Here is a 25540-nt window from a genome sequence, read left to right on the forward strand (position 1 = left end):
AAGTGGGGTTTATTCCAGGAATGCAAGGATTCTTCAATATATGGAAATCAATCAACATGATACACCATATTAACAAACTGAAGGAAAAAACCATATGACCATCTCATAGATGCAGAAAAAGCTTTTGACAAAATTCAACACCCATTTATGATAAAAACCCTCCAGAAAGTGGGCAGAGAGGGAACTTACCTCAACATAATAAAGGTCATACATGAAAAACCCACAGCCAACAACATTCTCAATGGTGAAAAACTGAAACCATTTCCACTAAGATCGGGAACAAGACAAGGTTGCCTACTCTCACCACTCTTATTCAACATAGTTTTGGAAGTTTTAGCCACAGCAATCTGAGAAGAGAAAGAAATAAAAGGAATCCAAATCGGAATAGAAGAAGTAAAGCTGTCACTGTTTGCAGATGACATGATACTATACATAGAGAATCCTAAAGATGCTACCAGAAAACTACTAGAGCTAATCAATGAATTTGGTAAAGTAGCAGGATACAAAATTAATGCACAGAAATCTCTGGCATTCTTATACACTAATGACGAAAAACTGAAAGTGAAATTAAGAAAACACTCCCATTTACCATTGCAACAAAAAGAATAAAATATCTAGGACTAAACCTACCTAAGGAGACAAAAGACCTGTATGCAGAAAATTATAAGACACTGATGAAAGAAATTAAATATGATACAAATAGATGGAGAGATATATCATGTTCTTGGAGTGGAAGAATCAACATTGTGAAAATGACTCTACTACCCAAAGCAATCTACAGATTCAATGCAATCCCTATCAAACTACCACTGGCATTTTTCACAGAACTAGAACAAAAAATTTCACAATTTGTATGGAAATACAAAAGACCCCGAATAGCCAAACCAATCTTGAGAACGAAAAATGGAGCTGGAGGAATCAGGCTCCCTGACTTCAGACTATACTACAAAGCTACAGTAATCAAGACAGTATGGTACTGGCACAAAAACACAAATATAGATCAATGGAACAGGATGGAAAGCCCAGAGATAAACGCACGCACATATGATCACCTTATCTTTGATAAAGGAGGCAACAAAATACAGTGGAGAAAAGACAGCCTCTTCAATAAGTGGTGCTGGGAAAACTGGACAGGTACATGTGAAAGTATGAAATTAGAACACTCCCTAACACCATATACAAAAATAAACTCAAAATGGGTTAAAGACCTAAATGTAAGGCCAGACACTATCAAACTCTTAGAGGAAAACATAGGCAGAACACTCTATGACATAAATCACAGCAAGATCCTTTTTGACCCACCTCCTAGAGAAATGGAAATAAAAATAAAAATAAACAAATGGGACCTAATGAAACGTCAAAGCTTTTGAACAGCAAAGGAAACCATAAACAAGACCAAAAGACAACCCTCAGAATGGGAGAAAATATTTGCAAATGAAGCAACTGACAAAGGATAAACCTCCAAAATTTACAAGCAGCTCATGCAGCTCAATAACAAAAAAACAAACAACCCAATCCAAAAATGGGCAGAAGACCTAAATAGACATTTCTCCAAAGAAGATATACAGATTGCCAACAAGCACATGAAAGAATGCTCAACATCATTAATCATTAGAGAAATGCGAATCAAAGCTACAATGAGATATCATCTCACACTGGTCAGAATGGCCATCATCAAAAAATCTAGAAACAATAAATGCTGAAGAGGGTGTGGAGAAAATGGAACACTCTTGCATTGTTGGTGGGAATGTAAATTGATACAGACACTATGGAGAACAGTATGGAGGTTCCTTAAAAAACTACAAATAGAAGTACCATACGACCCAGGAATCCCACTACTGGGCATATACCCTGAGAAAACCATAATTTAAAAAGAGTCATGTACTAAAATGTTCATTGCAGCTCTATTTACAATAGCCAGGACATGGAAGCAGCCTAAGTGTCCATCAACAGATGATTGGATAAAGATGTGGCACATACATACAATGGAACATTACTCAGCCATAAAAAGAAATGAAATTGAGTTATTTGTAGTGAGGTGGATGGACCTAGAGTCTTGATACAGAGTGAAGTAAGTCAGAAAGAGAAAAACAAATACTGTATGCTAATACATATATATGAAATCTAAGAAGAAAAAAACAAAAGATCATGAAGAACCTAGGTGTAAGACGGGAATAAAGACACAGACCTACTAGAGAATGGACTTGTGGATACGGGGAGGGGGTAGGGTAAGCTGTGACAAAGTGAGAGAGTGGCATGGACATATATACACTAGGAAACGTAAAATAGCTAGCTAGTGGGAAGCAGCCGCATAGCACAGGGAGATGAGCTAGGTGGTTTGTGACCCCCTAGAGAGGTGGGATAGGGAGCGTGGGAGGGAGGGAGACACAAGAGGGAAGAGATATGGGAACATATGTATATGTATAACTGATTCACTTTGTTATAAAGCAGAAACTAACACACCATTGTAAAACAATTATACTCCAATAAAGATGTTAAAAAAAATCATGGAAAAAAAAAAGCTTCTAGAGGACGAGTCAAAATAATATTGTTGTCAACATAGGGTAGGCAAAGATTTTTAGAACACAGAAAGCACTAATTGTGAAAAACAATACAATTTCATCAATATTAAAATGTCTGCTTATCAAACGACAACATTATTCAAAATGAAAAGGCAAACCAAGAATGGAAAAAATCTGCAACACATATTTTGACAAGAGACTTTTGTTAAAAATATATAATGCAACTCAATAGGAAAACTAGTTACTTCTCTCAAATAGACAAAAGAATTTAATAGCCATAAATGAACAATAGGTAGATGAAAAGTGCTCAACATCTTTCATCGTCAAGGAAACGAAGATTAAATCATAATGAGTCTTTCACCTCTTAGGTTAAATTTATTCCTAGGTATAATATTTTATTCTTTTTGATGTGATTTTAAACAGGACTGTTTTCTTGCTTTTTCTTTCTGACAGTTAATTGTGTATAGAAAAGCAACAGATTTATGTATATTAATTTTGTATCCTGCAACTTTACTGAATTCATTTATATGTTATAATAGTTTTTTGGTGGAGACTTTAGGGTTTTCTACATATAGTATCATGTCATCTGCAAATAGTGACAATTTACTTCTTCCTTTGGGAAATCACTGTACACTACCAGTGGGAATGTAAACTGGTGCAGCCACTATGGAAAACAGTATGGAGGTCCCTCAAAAAAAAAATAGAACTACCATATGATCCAGCCATCCCATTCCTTGGCATGTACCCAAAGAAAATGAAAACACTAATTAAATAAGTTACATGCACCTCAATGTTTACAGCAGCATTATTTACAATAACCAAGATGTGGAAGCAACCTAAGGGTCCACTGATGGATGAATGGATGAAGAAGATGTGGTATATATATACACAATGGAATATTACTCAGCCATAAAAAATAATGAAATTCTGCCACTTGCGACAATGTGGATGAACCTAGAGAGTATTATGCTAACTGAACTAAATCAGACAAAGAAAAATTCTGTATGTCACTTATATGTGCAATCTAAAAACAAACAAACAAATGTAATAACAAAACAGAAACAGACAGATATAGAGAACAAACTAGTGATTACTAGTGGGGAGAGTGGATGAAGGAAGGGCAAGATAGGGTATGGGATTAAGAGATACAAACTACTATGTATAAAGTAAATAAGCAACAAGGATATACAACACAGGGAAATACAGCCATTATTTTACTTTATTTGATTTATTTTTTAACTAATTAATTTATTTTTATTTTTTGGCTGTGTCAGGTCTTAGTTGTGGCATGCGGGCTCTTTGTTGCAGCATGAGGGCTCCTCTCTAATTGCAGCACGCGGATGTCTCTCTAGTTGTGGCGTGTGGGTTTTTCTCTGTCTAGTTGTGGTGTGCGGACTCCAGAGTGCTGGGTTCTGTAGTTTACGGCACGCAGGCTCTCTAGTTGAGGCGCCCGGGCTTAGTTGCCCCATAGCATGTGGGATCTTAGTTCCCTGACAAGGCATCGAACCCACGTCCCCTGCATTGGAAGGCGGATTCTTTACCACTAGACCACCAGGGAAGTCCCACAGCCATTATTTTATAGTAACTTTAAATGGTGTATAATCCATAAAATATTGATTCACTATGTTGTACACCTGACACTAATATAATATTGTAAATCAACTATACTTCAATAAAAAAATAAAGATACCATCACATATCCATTACAAGGGCTAAAATTTAAAAGACTAACAGTTCTAAATATTGGCAAGGATGTCAATTGACCAAAATTCTCATATATCACTGGGTGGAAGTGTAAAATAGAGCAGCTACTTTGGAAAACACAATGGCCATTTCTTATAAAGTTAAACATACATTTATCATAAGATCCAACAATTCCACTCCTATGTATTTATTCAAGAAAAATAAAAGCATATGCCCATAATAATGACTTGCACATAAATGTTGACAGTAGCTTAATTCATAATAGCTAAAAACTAGAAACCACCCAAAAGTTTACAACAGGAGGATAAAGTATGTGTATTCACACAATGAACTAGTACTCAGCAATGTAAAGTAATGAACTATTAATACATACAAAGACGTAAATGAATCTCAAAAACATACTCTGAATTTAGACGTGAAAGAGTATGCACTTCAGATTCATTCATATGAAGTCCATAACCAGCAAAACTAACCTAACCAGTTCAATGCAATCCCTATTAAAATCTCAGCTGGCCTTTTTTTTGTTGTTTTTTTACAAAAAGTTAACAAATTGACCCTAAAATTCATATCAAAATGCAGAAGTCCTAGAATAGTCAAAGCAATCTTGAAAAAGAAGAATGAGGTTGGAAGATACACAATTCCCAATTTCAAAACTTACTGCACAGTAGCTCTTGTGTTACTTGATTACTCCAGTAATCCAGACAGCATTGTACTGGCAAGAAGGACAGACATATAAATCAATGGAATAGAACTGAAAGTCCATGCTAATGGGTATAGGGTTTCTTTTGGGGATGACACCTGAAACTAACACAACATGGTAAATCAACTATACTTACTCCAGTAAAACTTTTTGAAAAAGGCAGGGATGATGTTTGCACAACTCTTCGAATCTACTAAAAACACTGAATTGTCCACTTTAAAAGGGTGAATGTTATGGTATGTGAATTATATGTCAATAAAGCTGTTATTAAAAACATCAAAAAGAAAAAAGAACCGAAAGTCCAAAACGAATCTCCACATTCATGTCAAATGATTTTCAACAAGGGTGCAAAACAATTCAATGGGGGAAAGAATAATTTTTTCAACAAATGGTGATATGACAGCTGGATAGCCACGTGCAAAAGAATTAAGTTGGACCCCCTTCTCAAACAACACATACCAACAAAAAAAAACAAACCTCAAAATGGATCACAGACTTAAATGTAAGAGCCAGAACTAGCTCTTAGAAGAAAATCTTCATGGCCTTGGGTTAGGCAAAACCTTCTTAGATACGACACCAGAAGTGACAAAAGAAAAAAAGAGACTTCTTCAAAATCAAAACCTTTGTGTTTTAAAGGGCACTGTCCACGAAGAAAGTGAAAGAACCTAACAGAATAGGAGAAAGCATTTGCAAATCATGTATCTAATAATGGACTGACAAGTCCACAAGAAGAATTGTACAAGAATTTCACAGCTGCCTTATTTGTAATAGACCAAATTGAAACAATCAATATATCTGTCGAAAGGAAACTGGATAAACAAATTGTGATATATTTATACAATGAAACACCATTCGACTATTATAAAAAACCTCAGAACACAAGGAAAACCCACTGAAACACACAATACATGAAGAATCTCAAAAACATTATGCTGAAGGAAAGAAGCCAGACACAAAAGAATATATACTGTATGATAGCATATATATAAAATTCAGGAACATGCAACTAATACATGAAATATCTGAGGTGTATCAATGGTTGTTTCTGCAAGAGTTGGGGTGGGGGATGACTGAGAAGGGTTAAGAAGGAATTTTCTGTGATAATAAAAATATTCTATATTTTCAGTATTCCTATTTGGAGTGTTGGTTTCACAGGGGAATACATCTTTGTAAACTCATCAAATTGGACAATTATATGTGTTTCACTGTATGTAAGTTTCACTTCAAATTTTTTAAGTACAAGAAGGGGAAGGGCCTTGCTTCATGGTGTCCTACGCCTCCCTGTCCTCTTTCCTTTTCTTTTTTAAATTTTTTTTAAAAAATTATTTTATTTTTATTTATTTTGGGGTGCATTGGGTCTTTGTTGCTATGCACGGGTTTTCTCTAGTTGCGGCGAGCGGAGGCTACTCTTCACTGCGGTGCACGGGCCTCTCATTGTGGTGGCTTCTCTTGTTGTGGAGCATGGGCTTCAGTAGTTGTGGCATGCGGGCTCTAGAGCGCAGGCTCAATAGTTGTGGCACACAGGCTTAGCTGCTCCGCAGCATGTGGGATCTTCCAGGACCAGGGCTCGAACCCGTGTCCCTTGCATTGGCAGGCGGATTCACTGCGCCACCAGGGAAGGCCCCTGTCCCCTTTTCAAACACAAAACACAGAGGCAAAGAAGGCCATTCCAGCCACGTGAAGGACTATGGAACTCTTTGTGCCTAAGTAATTAAGCAGTCTACCAAAACTCCCACCTTATTTGAAACTGGAACAAATTCTGAATAGTTTCCAAGTTTCCTGGTAGAATAGTGTCTCTCATCTCTAGTATCTGACTTGCAATAAAAGGAAGGTGTATATTTTAACCTAAATCTTCCGTGGACTAGACTTGAGGTTAGCAAGAGGTGAACTCGTACTGGTGATTAAGAATACTCTCTTCAGGAACACTATTTCTACTTGAAAGAATCCTAGGAAAATCTTAGAGGCTCTAGACTGATCCAACTTTTAAAACATAGCTATGTTTTTACCTACAATTCTGGCAATTCCTAGAATTTTATGTCTTTCTATCATGTTTGTTGCAATAAAAAAAAGGATGCTTAATTTACTATCTCAGTTTATGTAACTTTTGCTCAACAGAAGTAAAGGCTTTTTAGTTATCTATTCTCCATTTTTCCCTTCACAGTTTATGGCCCTGGTGTCATGTGGAGACATGACTTAACTATGCCCTGATCATAAAAACAACTTATATTTTCTAATAGTTTCCTCTGAGAAATCTAATATTTTCTTCTAATTTCTCCTATCTTCTCTTCTGATGGTATTACAGATTTGATTTATTTTTTATTTTTGTAATTTTTTAACTTTACTGGGGAACAACTGATATCTACTTAAACTGTACAGTGTGATGATTTGATATATATATTTACATTTGATACATTATACAAGATCAAGATAATGAACATATCCATCACCTCACATAGTTAACTTTCCTTTTTTTACTCAAGTATAGTTGCTGTACAATATTATATAAGTTACAGGTGTACAATATAGTGACTCACATTGTTAAAGGTTATACCTTATTTGTAGTTATTATAAAATGTTGGCTATATTCCCTGTGTTGTACAACATATCTTGTAGCTTATTTTATACTTCGTAGTTTGTATCTCTTATACCCTTACCCCTATATTTATTTTTTAGTTTCAAATTTTTCATTTACACTTACTTAATATTGTTAGTAAAAAATATTTTAAAAATTCAGAGAATATTTCAGAAATACAAGATGTCACTTAACTTTATCCAAATTTTTAAAACATTTTATGATATTTCCTCCATTAAAAAATTAAATGAGTGGATATAATTTAAGACCTTCCCCCTCCGCAGAAGTATTCATTATGCTCAACTCGGTGTGTGCTGTTCCTATACATATTAGATTTCTTCTACTTGTATATCAATAATCAATGCAGTGTTTTTGAGATTTGTCCATGTTGATACCTGCAGATATAGTTCATTTTAATTGCTTCATATTATTTTACCATTTGAAGAAGTCAGTTGCCTCATCTAATCTCCTCCTGCGGGACTTTGAGACAGTTTTGACTTTTTCATCATCAGAAACAGTGCTAAAGTGCATATCTTTACATGAGTCTCTTTGCATATAGGTTAGTTTCTCTAGGTTCAAAGCACTGAAGTAGAATTCCTAGATCACAGGCTGTGTTGCACATTCTTCTTTCTAGGTAACACGAAATGGGCTTCCTAAATGTTTACATCAGTTATACTACTACCAACTATACAGAAGAGTTCCAGTTTCCACATATGCTTGCCTACGGGCACTTTCAGACTTCTAAAATTGCTTCAAAATAGATAGGCATGAGATGTTATCCCAGTGATGTTTTCATCTATATTCTGCACTTTTCTGAACAAGAAAAAAAAATTTTTTTACAACTTTATTGGAGTATAATTGCTTCACAATGGTGTATTAGTTTCTGCTTTGTAACAAAGTGAATCAGTTATACATGTATATCTGTTCCCATATCCCTTCCCTCTTGCGTCTCCCTCCCTCCCACCCTCCCTATCCCACCCCTCCAATCGGTCACAAAGCACAGAGCTGATCTCCCTGTGCTATGCGGCTGCTTCCCACTAGCTATCTGTTTTATGTTTGGTAGTGTATATATATCCATGCCTCTCTCTCACTTTGTCACAGCTTACCCTTCCCCCTCCCCATATCCTCAAGTCCATTCTCAAGTGGGTCTGTGTCTTTATTCCTGTTTTACCCCTAGGTTCTTCATGATGAACAGGAAAAATTTAAATGTTTATGGTCATGGTACTTTCCTATTCGTTTGCCTTGCAAATCTCTTATACCAGCCAGGAGCTCACTTTTTCACTTTGCTAATGATCTCTTTTTCTTTTCTTTTTTTTTGAACAAAGGTTTTTATTCCTAACGTACTAAGATTTATTAATCTTTCTCTTTATTCCTTGTACATTTTATCTTCCTTCCTTTATTTTTTTCCCTTTATTTTTTAAAATAAAATCCTCCCCTATTTCAATATTATAAGGAGATTTCCTTACATTTACTTCTAAAAATCTTAAAACGTTGCTTTCAGTTTTTTTTTGTTTGTTTTTTTTTTTTTTTTTTGCGGTATGCGGGCCTCTCACTGTTGTGGCCTCTCCCGTTGCGGAGCACAGGCTCCGGATGCGCAGGCCCAGCGGCCATGGCTCACGGGCCCAGCCGCTCCGCGGCATATGGGATCCTCCCAGACCGGGGCACGAACCCGTATCCCCTGCATCGGCAGGCGGACTCTCAACCACTGCGCCACCAGGGAGGCCCTGCTTTCAGTTTTTGATTTGTTCAAAATTTACTTCTGTGCATTGTACCTGGTAGCAATGAAATTGTGTAATTTACTCTATAAATTGTCACAGTGGCCTTTTTAAATTGTCCATTCTTTCCTCACTGAATTGTAATTCTACTTCCATTATAGATTCCTATTTACATGTGGCCTACTCAAGGCTCTCCATTCTGTTCTCCTAGTTTATTTGGATATCTCTGCCCAACACTACACAGATTTAATTGCTTTAGCTTTATGATAAATCTTCATGTGTGATAGGATAAAACACCTCCTGTTATCTTTCCTTAAAATCATATCATCTATACTTAAACCTACATTTTGGGGACTTCCCTGGTGACGCAGTGGTTAAGAATCTGCCTGCCATTGCAGGGGACATGGGTTCGAGCCCTGATCTGGGAAGATCCCACATGCCATGGAGCAACTAAGCCCATGCTCCACAACTAGTGAACCTGAGCTCTAGAGCCCACGAGCCACAACTATTAAGCCTGCGCACCACAACTACTGAAGCCCCCGCACCTAGAGCCCATGCTCTGCAACAAGAGAAGTCACCTCAATAAGAAGCCCGCGCACCGCGACGAGGAGTAGCCCCCGCTCGCTGCAAGTAGAGAAAGCCCACACACAACAACAAAGACCCAAAACAGCCAAAAATAAATAAATTAAAAAAATAAATTTATTTAAAAACCCCTAAATTTAAAATATTAATATTAGATTAGCTTTTTTGTATTCTGTGAAAACCCCTTTGGGATTCTGATTAGAATTACATGGAATATATAAATCACTTTGGGGTAAGTGGATACCTTTATGGTACTGAGTCTTCCCTTCCAAGAGTATATGGCCCATCTCTCCACTAATTTATCTCTCCTCTTTTATACTCTTTATCAATTGCTCCATCAATATCTTACATATTCCTTTTAAGATTTATTCTTAGATGCCTTTTAAAAAACTATTTTTTTGAGTTTATTAATTTATTTTATTTTTGCTGTGTTGGGTCTTTGTTTCTGTGCAAGGGCTTTCTCTAGTTGTGGCAAGCGGGGGCCACTCTTCATTGCGGTGCGCGGGCCTCTCACTATCGCAGCCTCCCTTGTTGCAGAGCACAGGCTCCAGACGTGCGCAGCCTCAGTAGTTGTGGCTCACAGGCCTAGTTGCTCCACAGCATGCGGGATCCTCCCAGACCAGGGCTCGAACCCGTGTTCCCTGCATTAGCAGGCAGATTCTCAACCACTGCGCCACCAGGGAAGCCCTAAAAAAACTATTTTAAGTACTGTCTTTTAAAACTACCCTAAGAGTTGATGATGGATATGTAAGATTTCTATTAACTTTTGTATATTCATCTTATACCCAACAATCTTCTAAAAGTTTGTCTAAAGTTTCTAGTTAGACAATCATTATTTGCAAATAATACAAACTGTTTTTCCCCCAACCCTTACATCACTTACTTATCGTATGCTAGTTAGGACCAGAAGTATAAAAATAAGTAGCAGCAGTGACAGGCAGCATCCTGGTCTGGTTATGGATTTTAAAAGGAATGCTTCTACCATCTCACCATTAAGCACAATTTTTACTAAAGATTTTCCATGGACAACTTTTATCAATTTAAGAAAACATCCTTTTGTTCTTTTTTTTAATTATTGTGAATTGGTATTGAATTTTATCAAATGTTTTACTCTGTATCTGTTGAGTCTCTGTTCTGTGTTTAATCTATAACTGCTGTCAATTATTTTAATCAAGTTTCTTTTTTTATTTTAATATTTATTTATTTATTTGGCTGTGCCTGGTCTCAGTTGCAGCACATGGGATCTTCGTTGCTGTGTGTGGGATCTTTAGCTGTGGCACGTGGAATCTTAGTTGCGGCATGTGGCATCTAGTTCCCTGACCAGGGATTGAACCTGGGCCCCCTGCATTGGGAGCACGGAGTCTTAACCACTGGACCACCAGGGAAGCCCCCTCGATTTTCTAATGTCAAGCAATCACTGCATTCCTGGAATAAATCCCACTTTAAATAAGCCTCATAAAAGTGAGCTGGCACCTAGCAACCAGATCTTGGTTTCAAATACCCTTGTCCATTAAATAAAACCAGTGCTCCTTAGAGAAATGGCTGATTCTAAGACTGCGGGAGGGAAATATACAAGATGAGTCTGAAGTATCTTGTAAAACTAGAAAGTAAGAAAGTGCTAAGAAGGAAGAGAAAAGAAAAGAAAGGAAAAAAAAAGAAAAGAAAAGAACAGGCAAGGCAAGGAAAGGAAAACAAACAAAAACGATAATAGTGTGTGAGAGGGACAAGATTGCCAACTAAAAGGGCTCCTAATGGCCAAAGCTGAGCAAATAGAGTAACAAAATTACGTAGTTAAGGTTGGTTTATAACCCGAAGTATAAAAGTAAATATCAATGCATTCATAGTAATATAAATGATTGAAAAAATAAACAGGAAAGAACAAACAATCTCCCATGTGGAAGAATTCAAAATAATTTACATAGATACTGCACGCTCAGGAGGAAGAACACGACTGCACACTCCTTAAGCATGGGCCATGCAGAGTGACTTCCTTCCAAAGAGGCTGGTATGGAAGGGGGTGGTGGGAGAGACACTTCACAGTGGAAACCTGACAAATACTACCTCAGCCACATGGTCAAGGTTCACGTAAATAATGATGAGTTATAGTGATAATATGCAACCTTGATACGATGTGATAAAAATGGCACTTTAACTTGTGGCCTCCCTCCCCCAAATCTATCCCAGTCTAATCATGAGAAAAACAGCAGACAAATCTCACTGAGACAAATGTCCCAAAATAGCTAACCAGGACTCCTCAAAACTGTCAAGGTCAGCATAAACAAGGGAAGTCTCAGAATCTGCCACAACCAAGAAGAGCGTAAGGAGACAAGATGAGAAAATGTAATGGTTATCCTGGATAGGATCCTGACACAGAGCAAGGACATGAGGTGAAACGATGGAAATGGGAACCATGAATGGACTTTAGTTAATAATAATGTATCGATATTGGTTCCTTAGTTGTGACAAATGCACCATACAACAATAAGACATTAGTAATTGGGAAACTGGGTATGAGGCATACAGGAAATCTCTCTACTGTCTGTGCAATTGTTTGGTAAATGTATAACTTTTCTCAAATGAAAAGTTTAGCTTTTATTTTTTAAACAGTGAGTTGGGGATACTTCTTTCATCTTCTTTCAGCACCAATTTGTATAAAATATTATCTCCTTCACTACAGGTTTGGTTGAACTCCTCTGTAAAATCATCAGAGCCTGGCAGCTTTCCGGGGGAGGAGGGAGTTAAAAGACTTTTTATCATGAAACATTTTAAACATTTGTAAAAGTAGAAAAATGTATAATAAACCGTCAACTTCAACAGTTATCAAATATAGCCAATGTTGATCCATCTACACCTCCAGCTATTCTCCTCTTTCAGTATTATCTGAAGTAAACCCAGACATCACAGTACTTCACTGGCAAATATTTCTCTGTCTATCTCTAAACAGTAAGAACTCTTGAAACTCACGACCATAATATCAAGTTTATATCTATATACTGACAATAATTCTTAATGTCAAATACCCAGTCAGTGGTCACAAGTCTAATTGTCTTATAATTTTTATGTGTATGTGGATAAATTAGTGTTGCTGAAAACTGCACTATTTTTTCATTTTGTACTTCATTGGTTTCTGTATTTTATTTCATTATTTCTTTCCTCTTCTCTCTTTATGTTTATTATTCTTTATTGCTGCTTGAGTTAAATGACTGATTAATTTAAAATCTTTTCTTTTCCTATTACATACATTTAATGGTGTATATCTCACCGTAAGTTTTGATTTAATTACACTGCCTAAGTTTGTGTAAATGGAGTGTTTTCATTTTCATTCAGCTTAAATATTTTTAATTTCTCTTATAATTTATTTGGTTAAAAGTGAATAAAAAGAAAAAAAATATATATATATATATCAGAATCACTTCACTGTACACCTAAAACTAACATAATGTAAATCAACTGTACTTCAAAAAAAATTTTTAAGTGAATAACAAAATATTTTATTAAAAATTTCAAAGTTATTGTTTTGAGGGATTATTATTGACTTCTGGTATTACTGACTGTGAATAGAGATAATGAAAAGTATGACATTGATGTATTTGTGCAATAAATATTTTATAGAATAAATTTTATGAAAGCAATGACTTCATTTTATTCTCTCTTGGATAAGCTGAACAGATAAATGAACAAAATAATATGCAGGGCCTATTTCCAAAATTTAGCACATATACAGAAACATGTCCTAAAGTTTGGCACCTACCGTTCTAAACTCTTAGAAAGACATGTCTACTTGGCATTTTAACTTATGAAGTTGGCTGTTGTGAACAGGAGAAAAACACCCCTGGTTCTATTTCCAGAGATGTATTATGGATATATTTCAGCTAATGATAAACACTGTGAATGGTGTGTTGTCCAAGATGCTTCTCTTCTTTGGATGATACTTTAAACTCAACTGCCATGACCACTGCTAACATCAATATATTAATACAAGGAGACAAGTCCAAGCTTCCCATGAGACTATAACCAAGTTTCCCCCAAATTGGTTGATTTACATACACTAATAACAAATGATCAGAAAGAGAAATTAAGAAAATAATCCAATTACATCAAAAATAATAAAATACCTAAGAATAAGTTTAACCAAATGTAACTCTGAGACAATGATGACAGAAATTGAAGAAAAAACAAATAAATGGAAAGACATTCTGTGCTCATGGCTTGGAAGAGTTAATATTGTTAAAATATACATACTACCCAAAGCAATCTACACTTTCAATGCAATTTCCATCAAAATCCCAATGGTATTTTTCATAGAAATAGAACAAGCAATCCTAAAATATGTATGAAACCACAAAATAAATTTGAATAGCCAAAGCAATTTTGAGAAAGAAGAACAAGCCACACATATATGGTCACTTAATCTATGACAAAGGAGGCAAGAATATACAATGGGGAAAAAACAGTCTCTTTAATAAATGGTGTTGGGAAAACTGGACAGTCACAGCAAAAGAATGAAATTGGGCCACTATCTTACACTATACACAAAAATTAACTCAAAATGGATTAAAGACTTGAACATAAGACCTGAAACCATAAAACTCACAGAAGAAAACACAGGCAGTAAGCTGCTTGAGATCAATCTTGGTGATGATTTTTTGGATTTGACACCAGAAGCAAAGGCAGCCAAAGGAAAAATAAATAAAGGGGACTACATCAAACTAAACAGCTTCTGCACAGCAAAGGAAATCATCAACAAAATTAAAAGGTAACCTACGAAATGGGGGAAAATATTTGCAATCATATATATGTTAAGGAGTTAACATGCAAAATATATAAAGAACTCATATAAGTCAGCAGCAAAACAAACAAACAAACAATCCAATTCAGAAATAAGCAGAAAATCTGAATACAGGCATAGCTTGTTTTTTTGTGCTTACTTTACTGTGTTTCATATTTGTGTTTTTTACAAATTGAAGGTCTGTGGCAATCCTGTGCTGTCAGATTATGGTTAACATTTTTTAGCAGTAATGTATTTTTTAAATTAAGGTATGTATGTTTTTTAATACATAGTGCTATTGCACACTTAACAGACTACAGTGCAGTGTAAACATAACTTTTATACACACTGGGAAACCAAACAATTCATGTGACTCACTTTATTGTGATATTCGCTTTTTTGCAATGGTCTGGAACCAAACCTACAATATCTCCAAGGGACGTCTGTAGACCTTTTCCCAAAGAAGACATATAGATGGGCAATGGGTACATGAAAAGGTACTTAATATAACTAATCATTTGGTAAATGCAAATCAAAATCACAATATGGTATCATCTCATACCTGTTGGAGTGACTATTAACAAAAAGACAAGAAATAAGTGTTGGCTAGGATGCGGAGAAAAGGGAACCCTTGTGTACTATCGATGGGAATGTAAATTGGTAAAGACTCTATGGAAAATGATATGGAGGTTTCTTAAAAAATTAAAAACAGAACTACCATATTATCCAGCAATTCCACTTCTGGGTATTTATCCAAAGGAAATAAAATCACTATCTTGAAAAGATGTATGTACCTCCATGTTTGTTTCCACATTATTTACAATAGGTAAGACATGGAAATAATCTAAGTGTCCATTGATGGATGAATGGATAAAGGAAATCTAGTATACAGTATATACAACAGAATATTATTCAGCCATAAAAAAGAAGGAAATGCTGCCATTTGCAACAATGGATGGACTTTGAGGGCATTATGCTAAGTGAAATAAGTGAGACAGAGAAAGACAAATACCACGTGATCTCACTTAGATGTGGAATCTTAAAAAAAAAAAAGACAAACTCATAGATACAAAGACAGAGTCAGGGAGAGGGGAGAGGTGGGCAAAGTGGGTAAAGGGGGACAAACGGTACAAATTTCCAGTTATAAAATAAGTTCTGAGGATGTAATATATTGCATGATGACAGTAAATAATACTGTATTTTATATTTTTTTTTTCTTTTTTTTTTTTTTGCGGTATGCGAGCCTCTCACTGCTGTGGCCTCTCCCATTGCGGAGCACAGGCTCCGGATGCGCAGGCCCAGCGGCCATGGCTCACGGGCCCAGCCGCTCCGCGGCATATGGGATCCTCCCAGACCGGGGCACGAACCCGTATCCCCTGCATCGGCAGGCGGACTCTCAACCACTGCGCCACCAGGGAGGCCCTGTATTTTATATTTGAAAAACAGTTTGTAAGTGTGTGGCGAAGGATATTAGCTAGACCTACTGTGGTGATCATTTCGCAAAATACAGGTAGCCCCCACTTTTTAAAAGTTTGCTTTGCACGACTTCACTTTTATGAAAGACCTACCTTTGTACTTTTTTTCACTAACCAAAAGAAATCCAAAGCATATTTTTACTATTACAAAAAAAGGTAATTGTGTCTCGCTTTACACCATCTCAGCTTACCAAAGGTTTCATAGGAATGCTCTCTTTTCAGATAGGAGGGGAAACCTGTATACATATATTGGACCATTATGTTGTATACCTCAAATTAATATAATTATATGTCAATTTTATCTCAAAAAAAAAAGAAACAGAAAAATAGGCTAGTTCACCCTGTAATCCTAATCCTCCTTCTTTGACTACTAGCAGTTAGAAAAGCAGTTGTATCACCCACTGCGCTGCTGTGAAATAAAACTAAACACCTGTCCCCAAGAAATCTAGCAGTAGGAACTGACATGTTTAGGTACTATAGCTTCAGGCCCCCTTACTTCTGGGTTTCCAAACTCTGAATCTCCCTTCTTGGCTGCCCTCTTCTCTACCAGAAGCCAGACAATACAGCTGTCCACACAGCTGTGCAGCAATGCCAAGAGGAAGGGCACACTGGGAAAATCCTGAAAACTCACCAAGGCAATATCACCTGGGCTGTTTGCAATGTTCCTATTTCCACATGTGTCTCTTAAATTAAAAGAAATTATCTCTTCTTGTTTAAATAACAGTTATTTAACACTGTGACTTTTGCTTTCTACAAATGACTAAGAGGGAAAATAAACTCACATGCTGCACAGGGCAGGGAACCAACAAGTTAAAAATAAGACTAGGACTAAAGCTCTCAAACACTATGCAGGTACTTGAAAAAGAGAACCCTGCAGTTAAACAGAGACCCACTAGAAACTGGGGGTCCACAGGCATGAAGTTTCTTTTTCTTTTTTTTTTTTTTAAGAAGATGTTGGGGTAGGAGTTTATTAATTAATTTATTTATTTTTGCTGTGTTGGGTCTTCGTTTTTGTGCGAGGGCTTTCTCTAGTTGTGGCAAGCGGGGGCCACTCTTCATCGTAGTGCACAGGCCTCTCACTATCGCAGCCTCTCTTGTTGCGGAGCACAGGCTCCAGACGCGCACAGGCTCAGTAGTTGTGGCTCACGGGCCTAGTTGCTCCATGGCATGTGGGATCCTCCCAGACCAGGGCTCGAACCCGTGTTCCCTGCATTAGCAGGCAGATTCTCAACCACTGTGCCACCAGGGAAGCCCATGAGGTTTCTTTAATGTGTTTTTGTATCAGTGAATCCAGCTAACTCCAGTTATCACCACAGCTGGCTGTTCATACTGTGGCACTGAATGAATAAGATCTGGCGAGGGAGTCTGCTGACCTAAGTTTGCCCCATCCTCCAGCAAGGATGTCACAGAGGGTCCAAGGATTCTGATCTCCCTACTTCCTCCAACTCTTCTCTGCTTTTTCTCAAATTCCTGATACAACTGTCAAATATCCTAATCTTTGACAGTTATTCCTTGGATGTTCTTGTGCAAAAGAACAAGAGGATATGGTTTCTAATTTAGCTGATGGTACAGTATGGTAACACCCAGCCAGTGTCTGAATATCCAGATGTAGGAAAAAAGGGAATCCTGCAACAGGTTAAATGGGGTTACTATGCTTCCTTAGTGTCTTGAGATGAGTAATCAAAAATGGATACTTTTCTTTTTCCCAAACAGAATGGGATGAAAATGAACCGTACAGTGTTGTTAACTTTGCATAGCTAAACCAAACATTTAAAAAATTATGTTTGGTAGAATATTAGTGTTCTTGAGATACTAATAAAAAACAAAGACAAACTCACAGTGGTAGAAGTGACATTCTTTAAAAAAATTTTAATATAAATGTAAAAAAAATAAACATATTAAGCCATTTTTCATGTCATTTTGAAATAGTCTCTGAGATACTCCTGTGTCATAAATACATATGAAAATACTTTTTTTTAAAAATCCAAATACAGGGCTTCCCTGGTGGCGCAGTGGTTGAGAGTCCGCCTGCCGATGCAGGGGACACGGGTTTGTGCCCCGATCCCGGAAGATCCCACATGCCGCGGAGTGGCTGGGCCCGCGAGCCATGGCCACGGAGCCTGTGTGTCCAGAGCCTGTGCTCCGCAACGGGAGAGGCCACAGCAGTGAGAGGCCCACGTACAGCAAAAAAAAAAAAAAAAAAAAAAAAAAATCCAAATACATATTTTTAACTCATGAACCCTGATTGCTATTCAATAAATAAAATTATCTTTTTAAGTTTGGATAAAAAAGAATAATCAGAAAGAATTCAGCCTATAAAATATTAAATAGACAAATTTCTAGTAATGAAAACAATTTAGGCTATTGTAAGAATAGACTAAATAAGGTTAATAGAAAAGAATAAGCCATCCAGTAATTGAGGCGTATTGATAGGGATTGAATTTGGAAGATGGTAAATGTGACAGTAAAGGTTAGATACTAGTTAATTTCCCAGCACCATTTATTGAACAGTCAATTTGGGCAAACACTCATTTTCATCCCTACCTCACACCAATGTAATTCCACCTAGAATATGCAAAGATTTACATATAGAAAAATAAAAACTATATGCACTCTAGAAGATACTGGGAATGAATATACTCTTGGGGTAGAAGGGGCCTTTTTTACATATAACTAAGTTTAAGATGACATCACAGTCTTACGGACAGAAAAGGTCTTGCAGTAAATTGAGCCAGTGATAGAGAACACAAGCTGAAATACAATCTCCCAGAATAAAGAGAAACATGATCTTATAGCAGTTTGTGAAAAATAATGAAAGGTAAGTAAGAAAACAATGGCCATAGTTATTTCGTGGAAGAACAAAGAAACAAATAGGAAACGTAGAATATACTCAAAGATAGCTTTCCCAAATAAAGACCTGAGTTAACAGAACAAAAGCACAGACAGAGCTGTTAAAACACATAAAGGGGGGCTTCCCTGGTGGCGCAGTGGTTGAGAGTCCGCCTGCCGCTGCAGAGGACACGGGTTAGTGCCCCAGTCTGGGAGGATCCCACATGCCGCGGAGCGGCTGGGCCCGTGAGCCATGGCCGCTGAGCCTGCGCGTCCGGAGCCTGTGCTCCGCAACGGGAGAGGCCACAACAGTGAGAGGCCCGTGTACCACAAAAAAAAACAAAAAACAAAAAAACACATAAAGGAATGTGTCCAAGGTCCTATAGCTAACTACTGATGGAGCTGGACTTTGAATTCAGACTTGCCTCATTCCCAAATCCATATTCTTTCTTATTTCCACATGTGACAATCAGCCAGCAAAAAGAAATCTTTCTACATGCAATGCAGTACCCTGAACTGAATCCTAAATCAGAAAGGGAACATTACTGCAAAAACTGGTGAAATTCCAAAAAAATCTGGAACTTAGTTAATAGTTATGTGCCAATGTTAATTTCTCAGTTTCTATAATTACACCATAGTTACGTAAGTATTAACACTAGAAAACTGGTTAAAGAGTATGCAGGTGTGCGACTTCAGGGAAGTCTAAAATTGTTCCAAAATAAACAGTGTGTTAAAAAAATAAATCTCTCAAAAATGATGCCTTGGGTACTACCTTAAAAACTTATACGCAGAAAGATTTATTGCATAGTCAAATTTTTAAAAGGCCATGTTTTGCATTAAAGACTTTGATTATAACAGGTTCACTGACGATTGTTAAAATAATTATCTGCTTCAATTATATAGCATTTTGAAAATACTTATATAACTTTTTCCATACGTACCATTTTTCCTTTCATGTGGGTAAAACAGCATACTGTGAATATTATTCTTTAAAAGCATAAGGTGATCTGGCTGCGATGAACTGCTTTCCATTTCTGCTAAAAACGTGACAAAAGTTCTGGGCTCATAACAGCAAGAATTAAATTTAGAGGCTTAATAGAACTGCCTGATTTTAGGAGCTGTCAGATACTGAAAGAATCAGGCCTTCAGAAATAAATGAATCCTAGGAGCAGAAAAGCTGAAGCATATAATTAAGTTGAAAATTCGGGGTGGGGGATGACTAGGTAAGGAAAGAGGGGAAAAATACCAAGAAAGAGGGAGAAAAAAGCAAAATAAAGGACATGAATAAAAATCAGGGCTTAGGTGTCTCTAAAGAATTGAGATGTGATCAATTACGGAACTGGGGGAAACAGTCATATGAACAGTAGTAAATCAGATGGCATCAGGGCACTCACTAAAAGCCTTCCAATGGATCCTGTCAGAGCATGAGCCAGAGATCTCTGGGGACCTTGATGACATACTCCTCTGCCCACGTCACTTCTCTGAATTATCTTCTACTGTTCAGCCTCTCCCTCATGCCCTCCAGCCATCCTGTTTCTCCATGCTGTTCCTCAGGCAATCCAGGCCTTTGAACTTGCTCACCCCACCCCGCTGGAACTATCATCATGGTTCACTGCTTCTCCTCCTCAACGTCCCTCTAATACTAACTCTTCAGTGATTTACTACTGAGAACACTCATACTGATCCCCTAGCATCCCACTTTCCCCTACCCTGATCTTATTTTCTCATAGCTGCCTCCACCATCTGACGGTAATTCCATCAAACAGCTGTCTCCCTAACGGCTAGAATGTAAGCTCTCAGATGTTTGCCTGTTTTTTCCACTGATGCTCCCCCAATGCCTAGAACAGTGCTGGGTAGGGTTAGGGTTAGGTGCTCCATAACTTACTTGTTAAATCAGTCAATACATAAATGTGATTGTTCATTAACATTATTTAAAGATGAGTAACAAAACACTGGTAACTTTTCCAAAGTTGGTTTTTGAACAACCAGAGTCACTTTTTGTTTGCCGGTGTTTTCTGGGTATTTTCTACACTGAACAATAACTTCTATAATGTTTTAAAAGGGGGTTTCGTTTTATGAAAAACTCGACAGTTATCTGTCTGAGATTATTTCAACTCGGGCTCATTCAATGTCAGAATCAGAAAGATACATTCTTTAGGGGCCTGTTCTTATGAACTTAAATAACATTTAGTTATTACCACAAAAATCTTCCCATCCTCAAAACTTTACATGAACAAATGCTCATTCGCAGGACTGCGAATCATACAATCCCAACTTCCTCATTTTAAGGATGAAGAAACAGACCTAGAAAAGCTGTCACTTCTTCACCTTCACTTTGAACATAGCTGATGAAGTGTTGAACAGGAGCTAGCTAGCCTGTACAGAGATGGAAACATTACAGAATGGCCGAGCTCAGAAACATTTTGCAATGCAGTAAAAGTTCAGATTTAACTAAACCTTCATTTTCTTCAACTTATTCCCATGTCATTGCTCAAAGATGCTTGCGAGCAGCTTCATCGTATTGTTGGAACAGTCAAGATTCTCTTTGCCTTAAGATCACTAGCTGAGCAAACAACATGATCACCAAGTATTGTAGCATGGTCACGGGCCACAGAACCTTCCAGAATCCACTCAACAGTCAACCTCTTGTTCCAGTCCTCTGCCTTCCCTCTTGAGAGAAGTTCAAGGCCAGCTTATTTTACAAATTTCTTACACTTTTCAGCAGATGAATTGTCAATTAACTCTCATGAAATCAAATGGAAGCAGCTTTCAGGGTCTGACAATGTGTGGCTTCTCTTTTCAAAAAAGCATTAGCTGAAAAGTTGCATGCGTGCCATTGTTTTGTTATACGTTTGGAAAAAATCTGATGTCATACTTTTTTCTCAGAGATAGCAGCAGCAGTTAACTCACACAAGTCCATTCCCCAGGTCCCCCGACAGCCATCTCTGATACTAGAGGGGCACACAGGCAGGTACTTTGGCAAAGAAAGTCTACAACATGAAGTTGCTACGGGCCAGAACAACCATATTGATTTTTAGTACAATTCAAAACACAAGGGAACATCAGTTTCCTAAATAGCACACACTGAAATGGACAGGGAGGTTACACCACAAAGAGTGGAGAGAAGGAAGAGGATAAAAGACAATTACATTAGCAAACAGCTGAGTGTTCTTTTAGGCTGTTTATTTTTCAGGTTTGAAGAACTGAGAGGCTTGAATTAAGTTGCACTGTCCTTATGTGAAAAATCTGAGAGTGCCCCTTTACGGACATTGTGCTCACAGCTGGAAGCCTGGGCATCCAGTAGACCTTCAGGAAATAAAGCCGTACAACCCTTTGAACATTTGAACATCCTCCTTAAAGCTCAAAGAGTTCTTTTTCCCAATTAATATTTCCCACTGTCTCAGCAAATGGCAGATCTGTTTAAACTGCATTATAAACGTGTTATTTACCAATACAGCATTCAGTTTGCTACAAGCAAATATTTTCCTTTGAAATCCCTAACGAGACAAAAATGCCTCTCAAGCCAGAGACTTCGGAAGGGAGGTTGGGAATCAGGACAGACCAGCTGGGACTTACCATGGCCCCCTCACTTCTTCTTTGGGCAACTTCTCTCTGCAGTCGGGCCACAGCCAACTTCTCCCTGGAGAAGCAAAAGCACATGATTAGTTGACCATCCTTCTCAAGGCAGAGGTACACTGGCCTGGCTTCAAAACATTCTTCTGAGGTCTCCAGAGGAATCCCTTCCTTGGTTTAGCTCACTTCCTCCACTAAACTTTCTATAAATATTTAAAGTGATTGGTCATGAGTGCATTGTTTTCACTGTGTGTCATGAAAGAGATCTTTTGCCTTGGATTTTATAATAGCCAAATGAATGCTCAGTGCCAACTCAAAGCTTCCCTTTAAGTTCATTAACATATATCATTTGTAAATAAATTTTCCGTGGCTAAAATATTTCGGTTGTTCTTTCTGTATCAATTTTTCTCATAAATAGTTTTCATTATTCTTATTTATTTTGTTGCCCTGTGCTGGTACTGAATTTAAGAAAGCAAACAAAATGTAACTCCGTACCATTCTCGAAATAAAAATAGAAAATCCTTTGCAGGCTTGCTATATAACAGGCATGGGGCTGAGCATTTTACTTGATCTCATATGAGCCTGAAAGCAGCCCTATAATAGGTTTTATTATCCCCATTTCATAGATATGGAAACTGAGGCTAAGAGAGGCTAAATAACATATGGAGCCCCCAGCTGGTAAGTAGTAATATTACAATCAAACTTTAGGTTCTCCTTCGTTCAAAACCTAAATAAAAATTCTGCATGTCATTTTTCAGGGTCTAGGAAATATGAAAATATGGAATTGAAAGTCAAATTATTTAAGTATTCTTTAGTTCACAACAGGGTTCATTTTGTGTCCTTTATAATTGCAATTCTGATTTCACTTACAAAAAAATCTAATATTCACCAAAATTTTAAGATTACTTTTGTAAAGTGACAGATATCTTTCATTTTGGCCAGCTTTTCAATTATTCTTAAAATAGTCGAGAGACGAAGTAGGGATAAGTGAACTCTTCCAGTAATTCTCAAATCTTAGTTCTAGCAACAGAGAGGAAGCAACCTGAATCCCAGAGGAGGGAGAGGATTTCTCCCCTTCTAACTGCTTGTGTCTTTGAAATGCCCAAGACTATCAAGAAGGCATGTACTGGGTTGGCCAAAAAGTTCATTTGGGTTTTTCAAACGAAAAAAAAACCCGAACGAACTTTTTGGCCAACCCAATATTTTAGTTTGGTTAAAGTGGAGTATCTTTTCAGTAGGAATAGTTCTCTCTCTGAATAAACACCTGAAGACAGACTAGAAGGAGGAAAACTAGAATCAGGAGACTTTTGGGGTATACAAGTTTTGGGAGCCTAGAGCAGCACCTGGGCGTATACCCTATGAGAGGGGCAAAAAGGTAAGCAGGAAGAAGCCAGAGAGAGATGGGGTCACGTGCCTCTTTTTGAGGTAAGCAAGGCAGAGAGCCTACACGTGTTCTCTGACACGCGTCCCGATGAGCAGATGAAAAGACAGAGGGAAGAGAAGAATGCGACACACTTCTGGCTTAATATGAAAATTAAACACATGGTAAATACTCATGAGGACAAAAAAAAATAGAGAAGAACACACTTTATATTCTATGACTCAGTAAGTCCACTCTGAGGTATAAACTCAACAGAAACTCATATATATGTTCACTAAAAGGCATGTACTAGAATGTTTATAGGAGGACTACTTGTAATAACCTTAAACTGAAAATGCACACGCCCATTAACAGTAGAACGGATAAACCTGAACATAGTAATACAGTGAAATACCATAAACTACTGAGAAGGAATAATCAAGACCTCATCACAACAATACCATTGAGTGAAATAAGCAAATGCAGAAGAGTATATATTTTATGATCTCATTTATGAAAGTTCAAAGATGGCACTAACTCCTACCTAGTTTGATAAGGTGAGAAAAAGAAATTAAAGACACAAATAACAAAAAGGAAGAGGTAAAATTGTTTATATTCACAGATGACATAATTTTCTAACCAGAAAATCCTAAGGAATTTACAAAACAACAACACAGCTAATAATTTAGCAAAGTCACAGGATACAAGTCAATATACAAAAATCAATTCTGTTTTTATGTATTAGCATCACACAATTGGAAAATTAAGTTTAAAGAATCTGTAATAACATAAAATACTTAGGGAATAAATGTAATAAAAGACTTAAACTGCTACATAGGAACCACAAAACACTGCTTAGAACAATTAAAGGAGATTTTATACATACCCATAAACACACACACACACACAACCACATTCATGGATTGAAAGGTTTACTATTACACTGGCAAAATTTTTACCAAAATAATCTATAAATTATTTCTCACTGGGATGTATAATTCCATGAAACTAAATAAAGAGAACCCAGAAGCTACTCTGATACCAAGGATGATAATTAAGTTAATATAACAATACCTGAACTCATTGTTTTCTCTGTAGACTGAATACGGAGACATTTAACTTCTAGTCTACACTCTAATCCACATTGTCTTATATTTTCCTTGACTGTTTATTTAGTATATCTTTTCCTCTAAATAAGCCCATAAGTTCCTCCCTGACCACACAGGTGGCAGCCCAAATTGCTGATTGATGCATTTCTGCACGTGGTCAGTTGTGGTGTAGTGTGGTGTAGCTGTGGTATAGCACGGTACCAGCTGCTGCCCTGAATGCTGAGATCACATTTAGTCCATCTCTATAACACCTACTAAGGGCCATTTAGTAGAAACAAAATACATGTTTGCGATTTGCTGAGCGAGGAATCAGACACAGAGTCTAATACCAATTTGCCTAGCAAGATAGAATTTCTAATAACTACCAGTTTGCATTTATGAGTACATAACACACACACACATATACACAATGATTCCCACAGGGCACCTTCTGGTTCTAGTTGGCCACAAAAGCTTTTTACACACATTTTAAAATTATGATAAGCACAGCTTCCATGGACTACCAGGTAAATATCTGAGAAAGCATCAACAAAGTAAATTCCTATATAAGAACACTGAATGAGGGGATAATAGTACAGCAGTTCTCATATATCTGGGCCACAGGACCCCTCTGCATTCTGAAAAGTTATTG

The 25540-nt window shown here is 37.1% G+C and overlaps 1 protein-coding gene across 3 annotated transcripts in view; it reads right to left on the bottom strand.

Moving 5' to 3' along the window:
• The window catches only part of NCKAP5 (NCK associated protein 5), a 1070192-nt gene that overhangs the window by 570577 nt on the left and 474075 nt on the right, over positions 1-25540 (bottom strand). For all 3 annotated transcript variants that reach the window (XM_082630802.1, XM_082630801.1, XM_082630803.1), the window contains exon 4: positions 22444-22507. In XM_082630802.1, the coding sequence (XP_082486928.1) occupies positions 22444-22507 (64 nt within the window). The remainder of the gene's footprint in view (positions 1-22443; positions 22508-25540) is intronic.

This window comes from Mesoplodon mirus, assembly GCF_964341445.2.
Source record: "Mesoplodon mirus genome assembly, chromosome: 8".
NCBI classification, from domain to species: Eukaryota; Metazoa; Chordata; class Mammalia; order Artiodactyla; family Ziphiidae; genus Mesoplodon; species Mesoplodon mirus.